This window comes from Mycteria americana, chromosome 2 (genome assembly GCF_035582795.1).
Source record: "Mycteria americana isolate JAX WOST 10 ecotype Jacksonville Zoo and Gardens chromosome 2, USCA_MyAme_1.0, whole genome shotgun sequence".
Taxonomy (NCBI): Eukaryota; Metazoa; Chordata; class Aves; order Ciconiiformes; family Ciconiidae; genus Mycteria; species Mycteria americana.
The window spans coordinates 56,770,574-56,790,919 of record NC_134366.1 but is presented as its reverse complement, the minus strand read 5'-3'; the positions used below and the strand labels follow the sequence as shown (position 1 = coordinate 56,790,919).

Genomic DNA, 20,346 nt, shown 5'->3' with positions numbered 1-20,346 from the left:
TAAAAGGAGAAAGAGGTTTACTGAAAAGGTACCTATGATATATCTTCAGCAGTTTCTTGATGATTTCCATATGTGGCTGTTCTTTCAGGCACAGCTTGCACAGAAGACAACACTAGTCAATGATTCAAAACTGAAAGAGCAGGAGTTCAAAGAGCAGGTAAGGGTGCTGTTTGAACAAGTAAAAAGTATTCTTGTCTGATACTTTGTGTTTGCAGTAGTAAAAGGTTTGTTCTTTTTAAGTGATGATGTAGCACATCTCCACACAGATACTATGGAAGTAATACGCATGTAACGTAGTTCTGAGTCATACTTGCTCTCAGAAGATCTCTGTGCAATTTTCAAAGTAATCCTCTATCCCCTGCGAATGAAAATACCACATGCTTGTGATACAGGTTAGCAAAACATTTGCACAGTGAAAAATGGAACACTGCACTTCAAGAAATTATGGGTCTTTTTTGATGTTAAGTACAATTTTTGTCATGTTTTCTTTTTTTATGTATGCTTATGTGTATAAAATAGACACCTGTATATATGTATATAAATACATATATATGCATAACATTTGCTATAGATATTCTTATGTGTATATACACATGTACACACATTTCCTTAAGTAGTTTAGGGAGAGTTTTTAATAACACAATTTTTAATGTGTTCCTTCCTTAAAAAGCAAATGTATTTTGCTTTCATAGAAGGAGATGATGTTTAGCTGAAAACTGTTTCAGTTATGCTTATTTTAGCTGCTTGTGAACACCATTTATCATTTTAACTGTTCTCTATTTAGATTCATGTACTGGAAGACCGGCTGAAAAATTATGAGAAGAATGTGTACGTCACATCAGTTGGAACACCATACAGAGGTAAGTACAGTTTTCATCACAAATAAGTTTTTTATTTGTTTGAAAGATATGCTTTGGTTTAGAAATGTATGAAAATATCAGTCTTTTTAAAACACTCATATAATATTTTTGACATCTTATGCTTGTTTTGTCTTGTCTATTATAATAGAGCTGGTGTGTGATTTCAGATGAGCAAATCACACAGCATTTTGTTTGACGTTTGTTTTTATGTCATACAGTTAAAAGAGCTCTATATCAGAGTTATTAAGTTTTCTGTATCCCCGAGGGAGTGGTATAGGCAGTGGCACTCGAAAGTGGATGGGGAGGAGTTATCCATTTGTCTTGGTTAATTAAATATACATTTTATGACTCTTTAAAATTCTTAACAATAGAAATATGAGATTTTATGGATCTTTCTTGTTCTACATGTCTGGGCATTTACTCTTTTTGTGATTAGAGTTCCTTTGCAAGATCTCCTGCTCTGGCACAGTAATAAATAAAATCAAAACCTGTTTCCACTTGTAACCTTTGTGTTATGTGTCCTTGAAAGTATTTTTGGAACTGAAAACCTCCTGGCATTTCAGGCAAATAACAGTCTTACCATTATTGGACTCATGGTGAGCATAGGGAATAGAACAGACTAGTTATGCTGTGTTATGCCTAGAGTTCTGCATGAGAAGCCATGGCCTAGGTCTGAGGGCTCCATCCAGGAGAGCAGCTCTCTGCAGGGCAGGTCCCAGACCCATCCAGGAGACAGGGGCAGAGATGGGCACACCTACCCCATCACTCAGGCAGGGACTGAAGGCCTCAGGCTGAGCTGAGACACGTCCCCTGGGCCCTTGGCAGGAGATGGTGGGCGTCCTGCGGGAGGCCGGTCCCAGCCACTGAGGCCTATGAGCACCCCCAGGACCCTGGCAGAAGAAGACTTGCACTGCTCATATGCTCTCCTCTAGACACTGATGCTTGGCCACTTTGGAGACAAGAGTATTGGGCCAGGTGGACCTTCTCTCCGAGGGAGTACTGTTCTACCCAGGCTCTTGTGTTTTAGCCTGTTTTTCCACAGGAAACAGATCAGGCATTTCTAAAAATGAGTACAAGGAGTAGAAAAAAAAAAAAAAAATACATGGGGAAATGAACAGGTAGTATTGCTCACCTCCAAAAGATTTGCAACCATTTAGTTGAGGAGCCCATCCTGCTTCAGACTGAGGGCTTGATCTTTGAGCCTTGCTAGTGTCAGAGATGCTGGGTTTTGCCATCCTCTGGAAACCCAGCTCAACTGGATGAACACAGAAGACTTTCAAAAACCGCACTTCACACTTGCTTTTTGCAAATTTCTGCAGATCATCCAATATCTCGAGACGATGCACAGCTCTCAGCCCCATCAGCAGGTACATGCCTCCTGCCCACAACAGGACAGAGCCAATGCTTAGGATGGAACATGACTGCCCATTCAATGCCTTCTGCTAGTGCAGGGCTGGGAAGAAATGTCATCAGAGACTTCCTCAGCATGTACTGGTAGGGAAAGGAGGAGGTAGGAAGAAGAATAGAGTAGAACAGAATAGCATAGTTCAGCTGGAAGGGACCTACAATGATCATCTAGTCCAACTGCCTGACCACTTCAGGGCTGACCAAAAGTTCAAGCATGGTGTGAAGGGCATTGTCCAAATGCCTCTTCAACGCTGACAGGCTTGGGGCATCGACCACCTCTGCAGGAAGCCCGTTCCAGGCTTTGACCACCCTCTCGGTAAAGAAATGTTTCCTCATGTCAAGTCTGAACCTCTCCTGACGGACGCAGCTTTGAGCCATTCCCACAGGTCCTGGCAGTGGGTACCAGGGAGAAGAGATCAGCACCTCCCTCTCCACGTCCCCTCCTCAGGAAGCTGTAGAGAGCAGTGAGGTCGCCCCTCGGCCTCCTTCTCTCCAAACTAGATAAGCCCCATGTTTTCAGCCGCTCCTCAGAGGACATGCCTTCCAGCCCTTCACCAGCTTTGGTGCCCTCCTCGGGACACATTCAAGTATCCTAACATCATTTTTAAGTTATGGGGCCCAGAACCACACACAATACTCAAGGTGAGGCCACGCCAGTGCTAAATGCAATGGGATAATCACCTCTTTTGACCGGCTGCTTATGCTGTGTTTGATGCACCCCAGGATGCAGTTTGCCCTCTTGGCTGCCAGGCCACGCTGCTGACTCCTGTTGAGCCTCCTGTCGACCAGCACCCCCAGACCCCTTTCTGCAGGGCTGCTGTTACTCCATCCCAGCTGCAGAATCTGGCATTTGTTCTTGTTCAGTTTCATGCCATTGGTGAAACTTAGATTCATGAGTGACTCCCAGTATAAATATTCCCTTATTTTTGTTTACACAGATGGAAACCTTCATCATACTGACGTTTCCCTCTTTGGGGAGCCTACTGAGTTTGAATACTTGAGGAAAGTGCTATTTGAATATATGATGGGTCGTGAGACAAAGGTATGGAAAGTTGTATATGGTGACATGATTCAGGTTAGAATACACTTTAACATCCTTGCTGTATAGATTTGAAGTACCATGTGTTTGTGATTCGTTACATTCGTTACATGTTTATAACTGACACAGGATTTGATAGGCTTTCACGTTTTTTTTTTTTTTCCAAAGAGGCATGATCCATACCTTAAAAACTTTGTCAGCATGCCAAGATGACTGGTGGGGGAAGGGGGGTTGTCACATCTCTCACCAATGTACCTATGAAGACAAAAACCTTCATAGGTAGGTATGGTTTTACTAGCAAAAGTCTTGTTGTCAGTCAAGCCTAATGTACTGTGAAAGCTGGTATGCACAATTTTAGCAGAATTGCTCTTTTGATGTCATCTTGACGCAAACATGATAAGTAACAGTTGGATTAAATACTAGTTTGGTAGTAGCTCCGAAGATGGTGAAATATCTCTTTAATTGTTGCTTAAAGGTGTTTATAGGGCTCCCAAATCTGTATACCTTCTCTAGATATTATTAATTTACTCCTAAAAGTAGTGAAAAACTGCACAGTGGGCTTCTTGTATGCTGCAAGCTTGTGAAATCATTCCTAAGTTGGAATTTTACTAGCTTGTAACAATACTGATGCTTAGAGATTGACCAGGTTCAAAAGAGGTATGTCGTAACACAAACATTTTTCTTGGATGATAAATGCTATGTGGATGAATTTTTTCTGTTTGTTTTTTTTCTCCTCCCTGGAGTTTTTCCATTCTTTGTTGCCCTGCTTTCAACTTGGACTACTATTAAGCAAAGAGCTTTTATGTAGGTTTCTATGTTAATTAGCTTTGTTCTCATTGTGCTCTGTACGGAATAAAACTTGGTCTGTGCAGGACATCTTGTCCTTATGGGATCCCTCTTTCTCTCTTTCTTTATCCCATTTTTCACTTTGATATTAATTCCTTTTTTATTAAAAATACAAATCCCTGATACAAAAAACCCAGAATCACTGGTTACTTTCTGTTCACAAGCCTGTGGCTCATTGGACGGTTCTTCTACTTTAATAACAACTGAAATCATTAAAGAAAAATACATATATTACTGGATTTTATGATTTTGAATTGTGAGGGACTTAGGCAAGCAAAAATGCTAAAAAACGTCAGCAATGTTTCGGCTTCAAACAAGTCTTGAGACAGCTGCAGATAACTATTGCAGATAGCTGATGCACGTAGCAAATTTGCATTCAAGAAAACAGAATTTGAAATCTCTTTTTCACATATTAAGGCTATATCTTACTGATCTTCAAAACATTACTATACATGCCTCAAAACTTTGGGTTATAAAGTTATGAGGGTTTTTTTCCTTTTTAACAGTGATGTACTAAAATTTGCAGTTGGTTTCTTCAATAACGGCAACAAACGACAATCAGTGCTAAAGTAAATTGACTTTAGGTCTCTCTTCTGTCTCTCAATTGCTTTGATTAAAAGCTATATGAATTAATATATATAATAAATTTATATATTTATGCATTTATATGTATGTATGCATTTGTAGACATATATATGTATTTATTTGCCCTGGAGATTACATTGTATTCAACCAGAAGACGCCTTTACAACATTGCCTGCACACTGGCTCCCAAAAAAAAGGTGAATGTTGGGAGGAGAAAAAAAAAAATCAGAAAAGATAGACATCTGGTTCCTACAATAACTTGAGAAGGCATTGTTTGAAAGTTGGTATGATTGAAAGGGGAAGTATGTTTAAACAAACAACCAGCAGAAATAATTTTCAAAGCACTACAATTTTTAGCTTTGGGAATTTAGATGTAGATAAGTAAGGGAGAATGACAGAGTTCTTAAAATTGAATGTGATTGTATTCCTCTCTATTGTGTGTTCATACTAATTTGATTACCTCTTAGCAATTTTTAATTGAGGGTAAATGTTCTGATGTATTGCAAGAATGGAAGAATTTCTGGTATTGTCTAGTCCTCTATTATTAGCTGATCAAGACTGTAGCTGTACTGGCAGTTAATAATGGAAAATTAAAATGGAATGAAGGCTAGCATTTTTACTAATTTAAATATGAAGATACTTTGTTCTCTTCACTTTTACTTCAAAAAGTACTTTCAAGCTGATTTCATCTGCTGGTTTTCTTTCAACTATTAGATATGTTGCTGGAAGACACTGAGCTTAGTGTCTGCTCTCATAGGGATTGTATCATATCATCTTAAACTTACTGAACTGTGTCTTGAAAACTGGTTTCATCCTGCTACACTGACTGGTAAACCATGAGCAATGACAATGTGATTGATAAAATCTTTTAATACTCAGTCTAAGTGTGTTAGTAAAGTATTAACATGTGCTTTTTTTCCCCAACATAGTCCTTGAGTTAAAAGATCTGTATTGAGATTTACCTCCTCAGTACAGACATACCTTTCTCTCAGCGTTTGTTTTCCTGGACCAGATGAGGCAATTTTTTCTAATTATCACAGAATCACAGAATCATATGGGTTGGAAAAGACCTTTAAGATCATCGAGTCCAACCCTAGACCTAACGCTACCAAGACCACCACTACACCGTGTCCCCAAGCACCTCATCCAAACGTCTTTGAAAGACTTCCAGGCATGGCGACTCAACCACTTCCCTGGGCAGCCTCTTCCAATGCTTGATAACCCTTTCAGCGAAGTAAGATTTCCTCATATCCAGTCTAAACCTGCCCTGGCGCAACTTGAGGCCATTCCCTCTTGTCCTATCGCTTGTTATCTGGCAGAAGAGACCCACGCCCACCTCTCTACAACCTCCTTTCAGGTAGTTGTAGAGAGCGATAAGGTCTCCTCTCAGCCTCCTTTTCTGCAGGCTAAACAACCCCAGTTCCCTCAGCTGCTCCTCTCAGAAGACTTCTGCTCCAGACCTTCACCAGCTTCCTTGCCCTTCTCTGGACGTGCTCCAGCACCTCAACATCTGTCTTGTAGTGAGGGGCCCAAAACTGAACGCAGTATTCAAGGTGCAGCCTCACCAGTGCCGACTACAGGGGCACGATCGCTTCCCTAGTCCTGCTGGCCACACTGTTTTTGATACAAGCCAGGACGCCATTGGCTTTCTTGGCCACCTGGGCACACTGCTGGCTCATATTCATGAGCCAGCATTATTCATATTCAATGATCTTTCATATTCAGTGATCTTTCTCTTGTAAGATCATTCTGGTGGCCTTTCTCTGTGCAGGGTCTCCTTTTATAGTGCAAATATGTATGACGTCTCAAAGGTGGTTCAGCAGTGGAACTGGTGATCTCTATAGACATTATTTCCTCTTTATTTAAAGGAATTAAAGAGAATCTGTGCAAACTGTCTAGGATGAATTGCCATTTATGCAGCCTGGCAAATGATCTTGGAATCATGTTAAGTAGAGACACTAATGAATGCATCAGTTGTGTTATAGTGCTGGAGACATAATAGGAATGTTGAGGGTTGATAGTGGCTCAGTATCTAAGAGTCAGGAATTATGGTCATAACGTGTAACCTGTAACCTATCACATTCTTTGTAAACTGTACATGTCTTCGCTGGGGGATTTTACTGTCTTGCCCTCCAGTCCAACTTTATTTTTTGCCTTGTCCTTGGCAGGGTATATGACATGAGATTGCCAGCTTTTTCTAAGCATGCACCTTGTTCAGAATATCTGAACCTGGAAATACATGGCATAAACCACTAGGTCAAATAAAATAATATTTTCTACAGGCACGTGAACAGTTGCACTGTCCAGCTGTACTGCACACTAAATCTTAAGTCTTGTATGCTCTCCTAGTAACTTCGTTACGCTGTTTGTCCTAGATGCTCTACTTGTAACTTCATTATGCTGTTTGGAGTCTGTTCTGAGGCCAGAAAATCAGTCCAAGAGTTGTATGTCTGTAATAAGTATTTATCTTGATATTGATTAGGTACATGGAAGAATGTAATGGAATACATATGTGTCAGAGATAGTAAATTTATGCAGATATTTTTCTGGCACCTCAACATGGTCTTGTGCATTGCTGAAAAACAAGGGGTATTTCTGTAAAACTTTGATTTTGAAGGTTGTGCCTTTGACCAGCAGCTCTTGAATTACAGAGAGCACTGATCAGTATAATTGTAAAAGTATTATTTTCAGGGATGACATATCTGAATATATCAGTCTCATAGAAAGAAATGGGAATGCAAACTATTATCTCTTATAGCAGAACTAGCTATTAAGTTTGGGAAAGCTCAGGGCCTTTCTATAGGTAGATATAGAGATGCACTCACAGGAACAAATGCGTGTGTACTCACACACTTAAAGAATTACTAGAGGGTTTTTATAGTAGACTAGACTGTTAGAGCAGTAAGGTAAGCCTATGTTAAACATACTATCCTAAGTTCTGCAATCCTTGTAACTTTGTTTCATAACTATGCAACTGTGAATAGCGTTGAATAATTCTGCTTCAAAATCTCCCTAGTGGCTTCAAAAACTTGGACATGATTTCAAGTCGTTGCTAGTGATAAATTACAAAATGGATGTTTTCAGGAACAAATGTTTTAGCCCCTATTTAAGTTGGCACATAAGTATCTATGCTTTCATGGAGTATTTGCAGTGTTTGTAGATTTTTCTTTAATATTTGCATGCCGTTGTGTCCTGTAGAAAGTTGTTAGGAGAGGGCTTTCTTGATAGCTCTGTTACAAAGAGTTTTAATAGATTGTAAGCTCAATGCTTTCTAATCTTTTAGTCCTAAATAATTGTGATGAGGATTTTGGTGAAAGAAATTAGGAAAGTTTTATATTAGTTTGTGGCACTGAGCACATTCCTTTCTGTATCTGGGAACTGCAGCAGAGGCACTTACTTCTTAATTATGGGAACTATTAATATATTAAAATTATGCTTTTTGAGCTGAAAGGATTCAACAGGGCTTGGTTGGTTTTGCTTTCTTTCCATTTTTATCCCTAGTTAAGTTATATACTGAAACAATTGTTGCAAATTAGGGCTTTACCTCTCACTTTTAGCTGCAGTCATTTTTGTCATGCAACTGCTCTGTTGCTACAGCCTCCCTCTTCATTCCACACGTGAGACTGGTAACAAACAGTAGACATTCAGAGCAGCAATCTTATCTCATCCACATTCTTTAAGAGCAGCAGTTACTTCTTTTGTAGCAATCACCTTCTCTTTGAGCTGCACTGCAGCTCTTACCTTGACCTTTCTTGTAAAAGTCACCTGAACCTTGTTTTGTGCCTTTTGGAGGTTTTTTTCCCCACTCGTCTGTTTATAAAATGGAAATAATCATTGCTTATTTTGCACAAAGCTTTGATATTCTTACATCTGCCGTCTGAGGATGTCTAAATGATTTGCTATTTAAATATGGGGTTACTGTATACCCGCTAAAAATATTTACACAACTGGAGTTCCACATCTGACATTTGGGTCTGCTTTGTCAGTGTTTCATTTCTTTACAAAATATTTGGATGATGTGAACATAGTTGAATCCATAAGGACTCTCTCAGGTGCCATGCACCTGAAATGTGCTTTCCAGGATGGCCGTGTTAAGATCAAATGTGGTAGGAACAGTGTTTGTAACAGTACGCTGTCTTAATAATGGACTTCAAGTATTTGAGCATAGATCCCGTAGAGCTTACATCGTATTACAGTAGCTGCAGTTTGTGACAATGCGCAATGAAGATTCTTCATGGTTTTCTTATAATTCACGTAACATGTCATGCATATATGATGCAAAACAAGTAGTTATATCTTACTCATTTCACTATGTTTTCCATTTATATTACTAAAAATAGCATCCAGTATTCTTAAATGAAATGCATTTTAAAATATTACAAAGCATTTTAGTGCATATGAAATTACTTATAGATGACCTATTTCTTTTTAGACAATGGCCAAGGTTATAACAACAGTGTTGAAGTTCCCAGCAGATCAGACTCAGAAGATACTGGAACGGGAAGATGCTCGACCATTGGTAAGTTATATAAGTAAACTAAGTTTATGCAAGAGATTAGATTGCAAGAATAAGAAATTAGAAACTTTCTTTTCAGTCTCCTTTTTCCCTGTGTCTGCAGTCAAGAAAACTACTTGTCTCCCTCCTTCCCTCTTCTTCAGTGGAATGTCAAATTCCAGCTGTCGGGTTGAGTTTATAGCAAAAGTGAGGGGGAAAAAAAAAAAAAGCAAGCATATTTTCTTAACTAGTGTTTCCTATCATCGGTTAAGCCATATTTCTGATAGCTATGGGTGCAACAGAACAAAGCAAGTTCAGTCATCACTACTATTCTGCAGATGAATTTTCTAATAAAAAAAAGTAATCTGACAGAAAATTCATGTTTCTTAAATTCAGAAGTTTCTGTGGAGTCATACTAGTTTTCATGAAAAATATGTCAAGAGAGATTTTTCAGTCCTGGGATAATATGTCTGGCAAAAACAAAAGCCATTTTGCGTGTAGAATAGGAAACCGATTAACTCAATCACCTATGTTTGAAGTGAGATATGTACATTTTTATCTTAAGTGATTATCCCAACAAGATTGGGGTTTTTTGTTTGTTTTGGGGTTTTTTTAAGAGCCTGCTTTATTTTTGTAGTGAAAACCCATCAAAATACGTCAGGTTCACTCTGGGTCAGGGCAGGTAAAAAATAAGAGTCTTAAACACTTTGCTTTAGTTTTGTTTGGTTGGTTTTTTTCCTGGTTTCAATACAGTTCTTATTATGTGACAGTTGCTTGGTATTTCCCAGCTAATCTATTTACCAGAAAGCTGAATTTGAGTTTGAGAAGCAGACCCAAAAAGGAAGAATAATATATGAGCATAAACATTTCTTTGGTATTACTGTTACTATTTTATGCATTGGAGCTATTTTTTATTAACATAAAACCTGCAGTAATAGTTTTCTTTACATTGTATCTGGAGTCAACACTGCGATCCCTCTCTTTGTGGGTCAGCTCAGTAAAATATTTAGGAATTAAAGTGAGAGGAAGAATTGCATTCTGTTTCTCTCACTGGCCTTGCATATATATTTATTTAGCACTTGCAGAAACAGAATAAAATAAAAATTTGAACGTTTTTACGTTTCAGTTGGAGTAGTTACATTGAAGTCCTGTTGATCCATTGAAACAAGTAAAAAAAAAAAAAAAAAAAAATTCTACCATTTCGTCTGCTTGAAGTATCAAATCTGAGGAAAGTGTTAAATACTTGAACATTTTCCTGTACACTTAGTAGGTTTGAGAGTGTCTTGCAATCTTAAATATTTAAAATACTTTTAGGATGATATAAATGCTGATAATACTGCAGCTGCAATAAGTATCATGCATGGCAAACATGATTTTCTCTTAATGCGCTCTTTCTGTGACCTTCAGGTAGAAAGCTGGTGCTTTTTTCTGTTTTGGCAAGCTAGAGTAATATTTGGGAAACATTTTGAGTTCTCTGTTGGCCAAAACAGAGGTTAGAGAAATGGACCTTATTTTGCAGTCCCTTCAGCTTTTTGATACTTGAAACCTGGTCTTCCTAACACAGATATTCACAACTTCTGATACTAAATAAAACTTTAACTTGAATTTATCCAACAAGTTTTGGTCCTTGGTATTAAAGGTCCTTGGTATTACATTTTGGCTAGAACATACAGTGAGGTGTTTTGCAGGCTGCAAGTGTCTTGATTGTTAAGGATATCGTCATTCAAAGAGCTTCATGTCCTGATCAAAAACTTCTTGGGTTTCACGTAGGAGTCCTTTCTTGGCTCAGATCTAGCCTATGAATTTTCTCCTTTCCAAATGCACAGAGATTAAATTAGACGTCTAATGGAAACTCAAATATTAGGGCATATTATGGAGGATGTAGTAATTTTTTTTTTTTTTTTCCACTTTCAAAGTTACTAAGTTTGTTTACTGAACCACAAGTTATTTTTTGGGGTGAGTCTTTTGTAATTCTGTTTAGGACTAAAAAGTTGGAGGGGTCTTCATAAATTATTCTGTCAACAAATATGCTTGGTTTTTTTGTATTTTATTTATTGACATTTACTAACATGGCAGTAGTGTTTCTCCACACTTAATATTGGAGTGATGCTGGTATTTGAAAATACCCAGTATTTAGATCTCATGAGCAATAAAGTTCTGAAGTGCAACATAAATGTGCATTTTTAACATAAAGCTTGGTTGTTTGTGTATGTTAGTTTATGGCCAAAAAATCTATAACTAATTTTAATGTGTAAATTGTTAATTAACTGTGCTACTGGAAAAGAATAAGTGTGTGTAGTACTAAGTATCTGTGAGTAGTTATTTACCCTCTTAGTGGACATATACTTAACAGGTTTCTGAAAACTTTTAACAAATTCCTAGATCAATAAACATATGCTAGATCAATGTATCTCCTTCACTAATCTGGCTTTTACTACTTAGTTATTGTGATCTAACTGCAGCAATCTCATCCATAAACAGTAGATGTCCACAAAGTTCTTATCTACACTATTAACAAAGTAGTCCAATAAGCTGTTTTCTTCCTGGCTTTGTAGTTTGCCTCACCTCGCAGTGGTATCTTCTGAATATCCCATCAGTCTGTGCTTAGTTAGCATGTGGGTGAGTGAAGCCTAATATACTTGTTTTATTTAAAGATGAAATTTGTAGTCTGAAATTAATCATTCTTCTGCTTTTTTTTCTTGCTTGCTTTTGTTTGTTAAAAAAAATTCAAATTTTTTGTTCTATATGTGTATGATAAACTTTGTTCTACTCTTAATTATGTTTTGCTTTACAAAGCCAAATTTGAAAGTGGTAAATTCTGATTCCAAAACCAATCTTTCTGAGTTATAAGCATAACTTAATGTTGATTGAGCTACAGAAATCTCAGTTGTAGGAAAAAAACAAATCAGATTTTAAATCAATTAATATGTAATATTAAATTTTATGTAATATTAAGCAAGGGTTTGTTTTGTCTTTTTTCACTTTCTGAGCTCCTTTTTTGAATAGGCAAATAAGTCAGATTTATGGGAGACTTATACTGTACTGCTTGAAATGAATTATTACATCTTATAAATATGAGAATGGATTATTTTTAAAAAGATTGATGAAATATCCTCTGTAGAGGAATTAGGATATGATTGCATTTAAACATCAGTACCTTTTTGAATCAGAGCTTTGGCTTGGTATCAAGAGAAGCCAGAGCAGAGAGATTAGGGAGAACAATTTGGGGAGCTTTATGCTCTCAGTTTATTGTGCCTTTTTCAGGTTTTATTAAGCTACTTTCATTATGAATCTGCAACACTAATTGTAGTGTTACAGAAAAGCAACAGCTGATTTAGGCCTAAAGATGCAGGTTGCATCAGACTAGCCAGGCTAAACAAGCAACACAGAAGCAGTAGCGGTTGAGAGAGGAGTAGGATATGGAAGTACACATGTAAAACTTTCTGCACTGCCTGGTAAGATTACAATTTGAGTCATTAGTGGTGCATGATATTTAATAAACTCTTCAGATTAATTCTGTAGGATACGGTCAGCCCAACTTTCCTTTTCCTCCTTTGCAACTGAAAAGCTTTGCACAGTTGCCAGGAATTGATTCAGTGCATGTGAAGCAATCGCTGTCAGTGGGCTGAAATGCAGTGGTTGGCCTGCACTGCTGCCATAGGAAAATGGATTAACTTAGGCTGTTTCCATTGCCAGTTATCACAATGCAGTTGACAGGCTATCTTCCTCTCTTGCAGTCATGCAAATACAGCTTTCAATACAAAATAATAGCTGTTTCAAAGGAAAAAATCTATTAATCTTAACAAGCAGTCATGGTTTCTACTTTATTTTGGGTTTTTTTTGTTTTTTTTTAAACCTTTGAATACAATAGCAGATGCACTTTATTGCACTTAAAACGCAATAGAGCTTGGACTGTTTGCCTCCTAGCCTTGATCACTTCTTGACAAAATCAGCAACTGTTTTTTCTAGCCCTCTGTTGAAAATAATTGAATTGTTGGTAATGATAGGACAAAACTATTTACAACACTATTGCAGAAAGCATGTTTGAAACTTAAATTCTCGTCATGCTGTCTGTAATGCTGGTGTAAAAAGTTCAGGCATTCTCAGCTGCGTTTGAAGCATATCATAGAAGGGCTGACCTTAATGTCAGCAATTATCTGTTATACTTTCATAACTTGAGCTAATATGTATGGAAACTGCCCAGACCTCATTATTGGATTGTAGTTTCTTACTTTATCTCAAGTATTTTTGTGACTTATGTCAGCAGATAGGCAGCAAATGGGATAATATTCTTGCATGTATAAAACTTAGAAATTAAGATGGTGCTGACTTCATTGTGAAAGCAATAAATATTTTCCTGGTAGAGGAGGCTTTTTGCTAGCCCCAAAATTTTACTTCATCATTTCAATTTTGATGATAGGCCTTATGCAGAGAGGACAACTTTTGTTTTTCATTGGATTAAGTTGCAACGATGTGGTAGACTATATATTTCCAGTGAGACTCCTGAGTGTTTTGCTACAGGTTAGTTCATTTTCATCACAGTTTCTCAACTGTTTTGCAGATGCTGGAATGGAATTACTTGCTTGAAATCAGTTAATAATTTGGCAATTTAACTTATATCTCCTATTCCTATCAATAAACATCATCATTATTATTTTAATATTAAAGTGCTTGTAAGTTGCTCTCAATAATGTAACATTTGTTCCTTTGTTCTAACTTTTCATTCTTCTAGTCATGGCTACGACCGTCTTGAAGAAATTGTGATGAGGATGTCTCATGGCACTGCTGCTTAGAAATATGTTCATGTCTCTGTTGTTGTCCCTTGAGAAGGGACACGAAGAAAAGCTATTATTCAAGGTCACAAACGGAACAGCAAGAACCAAAACTCAGCACCACCTTTGGACCGTGAATATAGTTAAAACTGCCTTGACAAGAAACGCTAATCAGGGGTTATCTGGTGATGAGTCTTTTTTCCCTTATATTGAACACTGTCTTCTATTTTGTGTTAAAGGTTATTTTTTTAAAGGAGAGAAAAGACTTTATCCTAGGAAGGAATTGCCCACCACTGTATCTCTATACAGGCTTTACTGGGTGTTTTTTAAGAGTTGAAATAAATGGTTTGTTTCTTCTATTTATTTTTTTATTTTTGAATGAATTGTGCAATACATTTTTGGATGGGTAGCGGTTGAGGTGATTTTCCTGATGAACTAGGCATTCTTGATGACTACTCTCTCCCGATTTGATCTTATGATTGTTTGCTAAAGGTCACTTCTATATGCTTTTGCCTACAATAAATCCAAATTGCAGTACCTCATTTGTTTACTCCTAGCTTTTGTACTTATATTTTCTGGAGAAAAAGTACGTTACTGTAAATTGTAAATAGTTAATACATAACTGTATCATATGCTGATCTGTGACTGTTGACAGCACTAATCTGACAAGAGCTGAGATGAAATAAAGTTTATTTACTGTATAATTTTGGAACTTCTTTGGTATGATTTTTCTTTTGAAAGGATCCACCAGTTTTGTTCTTATTCCTGTTTGAGACATCCTTAGCTGAGACATTTCCGGGCTGAAATCCCTCTCATAGGAAGAGCTATTCAAGTACATTGAACTGTAAGAAGTCAGTGGAGACCTTCAGATTTTCAAGGGATCACAACCTGTGAAACAGACACATGGTGAGCTGAAAAGCTGGCGTGAGAATATAGCAAGTAGGGAAGTTTGCTTTGTAAAAGTTTTAAATTATGTATTTTTGTTCTTTTAAATAATGCCTGTCTGGTCATTTTGGCATGTAAGTTGTGATCCTCTGAAGCGATATGCAAGTATGGATAAATTTAACTTGTTCTCCAGCTACTTTCATACTTACCATATCAATAACCGTCATCTGTACTGTATATGCTAGTTTGCCAAGATGGTTCAAGGTGATCAGTCCTCCGTGAATGTAATTTTTAACAAGTGTTTATAGGAGCAGCAGTCCTCTCAATAGCTCATCTCTGAACATAAGCAAGCCTTCTAAATATACTGCCTGCCTGAAAGATACTTCTGAATACTGTTAGGAAGCGATGGTTAGTTGCTGATACTGTCAGGCCTGGAACATGCATCCTGCCACAGGGATGCTCAGTCTGTTCCTCTGGGTGCTTTCCTGTTAGCCAAGGAAAACAGCAGGTCCTCCTGACTGCAAACACAGGTTTGGCTAGTGTGGTGTGGTCCAAACTGACAGATTTGATTTGTTGTCCTGCTCCAGCTGTCATGCCCAAGGGCACTACCCAAAATTTTGTATTTCTGTGTACCGAAATTTTGTATTTCTTATACTGTTACCTAGATAATCTCAGCTTCATACAGTCTTAGAGTTGCGATTACCTCAGCATTGTTGGCATTTCAAGACTCTGCATCCCCAATATTCGCCTCTGATGATCTATGAAGTGTTCAACCTTTTCTCGCATAACTCCCCCATAATCACCTGTGAGATCCAGCCATTCCTCACAACGCTATCCCTTTTGTCAGCTTCTCATACCATTACCTGTCAAGTTCAGCCATTTCTGTTGTCATGTCCAGTGGTTTTCCATGTCCTGTTCAGTTAGCTTGCCCTCAGCCAGGGCACAGAGAGCAGCCTAATATTTGTGTGTGACTCCAAAAAATAAGTACAGGCCAATGACATGTAGGATGTTGGATACAGTTGGGGTTTGGTTTGGTTTGGTTTTTTGGGGTCTTTTTTGGTGGTTTTTTTTTTTTTTTTGCAAGTGCACTGGGATTCACCTTTTTGTCATCTGCAGGAAAAGAAATGAAGAAGCTGAATTTATTTGCAGTTTTGTATCCTAATGAAACTGGGAAAAGTGCACCAATTTGAGTGCTCCAAGGTCTGTTGTGGCCACCAGCTGTCTAAAGAATATATCTGGCTTTAAATTATTTTGTTTAATTATATTGTTAAATTATTTTGTTTTATTATTATTTTAAATGTTTACGGTCTAAAGGGTCATGGCTTGCCTTTGATAGTTAAGGACCCAGAGTTCCATCTTTTACTTCCTACTGCGTTGTCTCTGGCAAAATCTCTTCATTTTCATCCTGCTTTATTATTTATAGCTTCTTTTTTTTTGAGCTTTCTCCTCTTCAAACGTATCAAATTTGGTTTAAAAAAAAAAAAAGTATTTGTAATGGTTTCAGTTGTAAGATCTTCTCTTTGCTTCTGTTGCGTAGCAGAACGGCATTCTCCAGCACGTTGCCTGACACAGCAGCAGCCTGGGCCCTGGGTACGTTTGGCTGTGAAAAATGTGTGTTCCTCGTAGCTGGCTGAGGATTTGTAGGATTTTGCTATCGCTGTCATTGCCGCAATCTAAAATGTAGATTTGGGTTTCAGGTTTCCATGTAAGGTATATGTTGTCTTAGGCTTTGGGAAATTAAACACAGGGATCTGTTACTCTGACATTGAGTATCACTATGATCACTTACAGTTCTCTTGTCCTCACAAATAGGCTATTTTTCACATTTTCTCTTTTTGTTCTTTTCCCTTTCCATGAAGGATACGAGTTGTAGACTGTACTTTGTCAAGCATGACCTAAGTGCAGTGGAGCAAACTGAAATAGTCTGTATAATATTAATACAACATTAGATGGAGTAATTTTTTTTTTTTCTCTCAAGTGACCTACTTAAAGAACACAAAGGAGATTATAGAGTTATCCTTGATTCTTTTTTTTTTAACTAAAATCAGGTAACTACTTCCCAAATTCACATTTTGAAAAAGTCAATTTTTTTTTCCCTTCTATATATAACTCATAAGCAATCACATAACTATTCCGTAACATAATGGGAAAGTGTGTTAAGTACAAGAGTTTTGTCAGACTGAAGTTTTAACTGCTTCTAGATTTTTTTTAAAAGAGAATATGTAAATAAAGCATTGCTTTAGAGTTTAAATAAAGGAAATGAGTTACGGTGAAAGCATGAAAATGAGAACTTCACTTTAAGCAGTGTTTTTTTGTTGTTGGAGTGTCATAAAATACTGCTAGTTGTGCCAATGTGACTATAAACTGATGTACTCCAGGCCACAAATACTTCTGATTATAAAATATTCTTGTTTAGACACACGTAGCTAAAAGCCAAAGACTGTATCAAAGTTTTGGCTGCCTTTTTAGCAAAGGTTAGAGGATCCCAAGCTTGTTCAGACTGGATTGTTAAAAGATGCTGCTGCAAGAGAATGTATTTGGATTGTCTTATGTTGAACTTTCCCCCAGTTTTACATGCAATATACATTGTGTTTATAATTTTATGGACCCATACACATGTGCATAGAAAAAAAAGAGTAGATCTATTTATAAAGATAAGACTTAAAATGTTTATCGAGTGTCCTCTAGTGTCCTAAGGATTAACCATTGTAAATTTACATGAAAAATACCAAATTTTTTATTCCTGTGTTATTTCAGTGCCTAGGCTGATATTTATTGGCAACATACTATTTCAAACTTTTTATAAAACATTATATATATAAATCCATCCAACTTCCAGTTCTGCCATTTATAGTCCCACTTTCTGTGAGCTGTACTAAAATTTATTTTCTTTCCTACATAGTATGTGGTATCTGGTTCTGCTCTCTAAAATGAGGATTCCAGACTCTCCAAAAACTAGGATGAATACTGAGAAGATTGGTTTCATCTTGTAATTCATATTTCTTGCATACAATCTTATTGTCCATCCGTATGTGCTACAGAAAATATTTTTCTTCCTCTGTGGAGTTTAAATTGAGAAACTTGATTTTCATTTGCTTTTTCAAGAAAAGACAGCTCTTTCACAACGCCATTACTGATTCATTATGGAAATCAAGACGAGCAGAAACTGGCAGCCTCCCCCCTATGTGTGGGATATCCAGACCCAGCTATATATGAGTCCTCGTGGCTGTTCCTAGGCCCTGGTCCTCAAAAGCATTGCTAGCATGGGATTTTCAGACTCTATTTGGTCGTGTATATTCATAATGTTGCAAACTAGAGATGCTAGAAGAGAAGTAAGCAGCAAGTTGCACGTTATCCTACATTGCGTTTATGATCTAGGAGTTGCCTTTAATTTTCTCTTCTGCAGGCTCTCATTTACACTGATTCTAGTCTTCCTCTGTTAACATTGAGTTCGTTTCCTGAATGTATTAGAGTAATTTTAAAGGCACGTTGACTCAAAGTAAGCACATCTAGAGATTTCTTTCATTGTAGAACAGAGACAGCTATTATTTCCTACAGTTGCCTCTTAATACCATGTGACATTTCAGAGAAGCGGTAATTAAGCCCATGGTAATTATATGTTATCTTCTGGCTGTGCTAGCACATCATGGTATAGCAATGGAGGATGATGCAGTTAAGTGTGGTGCAGACATCTGCTGTGACATGACTTGCTCCTCTTGGTTGCAGCTTCTAGAGCAGCCCAGGTCACGTCATCACCTGGTGGCCATTGGGCAAATGAACGAGGTAGTTGTTTTCTAATTAGGCGGGTTGCTGTAACCAAAGCCACTTCGATTTGGCGGGTGGCTTCTCCAAACAGAGACCAAGGCCTGTGTGGCCCTGGGGGCTGACCAGGTTCAGGGTCTGGAGGGCACCCTGGGGGCTGATGCCGAAGCAGGTCGGCACACCTGCGGCAGAGACGCGTTTGCCTCCTGAGCTGTACCAGCTTCTCTTTGTGGCTGGATGGCTTGAATCTCCAGCATTTCTGTAAGCACTTAACTTTACTGAAAGGAAAAGGGATGAATAGCAGAGTGTATGCTGTAATCTTTGCCACTGTTTATATTTTGGAAACTTTAGCAGTCCAAGAAAGTATTTAGCCTTCTTATTTAGATCTATGATTCCTACTTGTTACAGTGCTGATGCCTGCAAGAAAAATAGCCGTCGCATTTAGCGGCGTTATGCATCGTCCAGTTTTATTGGGGTAAGGAAAGCACTTAAAAGTTTTCTAACTTGGATGAGGCAGTAGTATATCTTTTGCAAATGAATAAAAATTATCAAACAGCATGTACAAATTTAGAACAGGCATCTCTCTGTGCAGCCAACGTGACATATGCTCTGTGGTTCCTTAACTGTAAGCTGCTGCTTCTGCTGAGTCTTGCCAGTCTTTCTCACTCAAGCCACAAGCTCTGGAGAAACAGCTGAAATGGAGAACTAAGAGAATGAGTATCTGAATGAGGAAGAGAGAAGAGAAGTAGGTACAGAGTAAAGTTATTTGAGACGTAAGATTCCTCATGGCAGATCAGATGAGAAGTATTAAATATATTACTGGTTTTGTGTAGAAGTTTTGAGTTCGCCATGTTTGCCATGTCTCTGACCAACACTCCAGCTGTTCTTGCAGCCAATCAGCCATTGGGGGGGGGGGGTAGAAGTAATCGATCATGAGCAGGCACAAGCTGTCAAGAAGTAGATCTCCCCACTGCCCATGAGATTTTGTGCCCCAACACATGAGAATTGCTGGAATGGAATATCCTGTGTTAATGTAACTAGATATTCTGGTTCACTTACACATCTACATATCTTTATGGATACTACCAAATTATCATCCTTGCTGATGCAACAAATTATTCTGGGAATGAACTGCAGTATTGAAAATAATAGACTATCTTTTACCCCTTAGCAAAATGGGGAGTACTTCCCTATGCCTAGAAGTGGAAAAGCCCACTGGAGATGGTTTATAAGCTTGAAACTACTAAATTGCAAACTATACAAAAAGAAGACACAGCCAATCCAACAATTCTTACTAGTGTATGTTGTTGTGAAGGCTGTCTAGGGCTTATAATATACAGACTAGTATGCTTTAAAAATAATGGAGATTATTTCCCCTCCTCATAGCCTAGGCTAGGACCAGCGTTACGTGGCCCTTTTAGAATGGTGATTAAATAAGGGGGGGGGGGGGGGGGGGGAGGAGGGATGAGGTGAAAGACTAGGGTCTTCCTCTATGGTAATGAAAATAATAAGTAGGCTGAGCTATCTTCAGAGAGTGAATGTTTTGCTTTCCCACACTGAATTCTAGCTTTGACTTCCCCGAAAAATGTTTCTACATAGAAAGAAACTGTCCTCACCTTGAAGCCCTGCAGCCACGGTGAGCGTTATCTGCACGTTATTTAAAGCACAGCACACTTCAGCCCCAAGATTCCAGTG

General features: G+C 37.9%; 1 protein-coding gene across 6 annotated transcripts in view; it reads left to right on the top strand.

Moving 5' to 3' along the window:
* The window catches only part of GOLGA4 (golgin A4), a 71,380-nt gene extending 56,678 nt beyond the window's left edge, over positions 1-14,702 (top strand). For 5 of the 6 annotated variants that reach the window (XM_075493537.1, XM_075493535.1, XM_075493536.1 and 2 more), the window contains 6 exons: positions 89-157; positions 785-860; positions 3,206-3,309; positions 9,170-9,256; positions 11,788-11,851; positions 13,965-14,702. In XM_075493537.1, coding sequence (XP_075349652.1) covers positions 89-157; positions 785-860; positions 3,206-3,309; positions 9,170-9,256; positions 11,788-11,817 — 366 coding nt within the window. In that variant the 3' untranslated portion in view covers positions 11,818-11,851; positions 13,965-14,702. The remainder of the gene's footprint in view (positions 1-88; positions 158-784; positions 861-3,205; positions 3,310-9,169; positions 9,257-11,787; positions 11,852-13,964) is intronic. The other variant, XM_075493534.1, reaches the window with a different exon arrangement.
* The last annotated feature ends 5,644 nt before the right edge of the window (positions 14,703-20,346 follow it).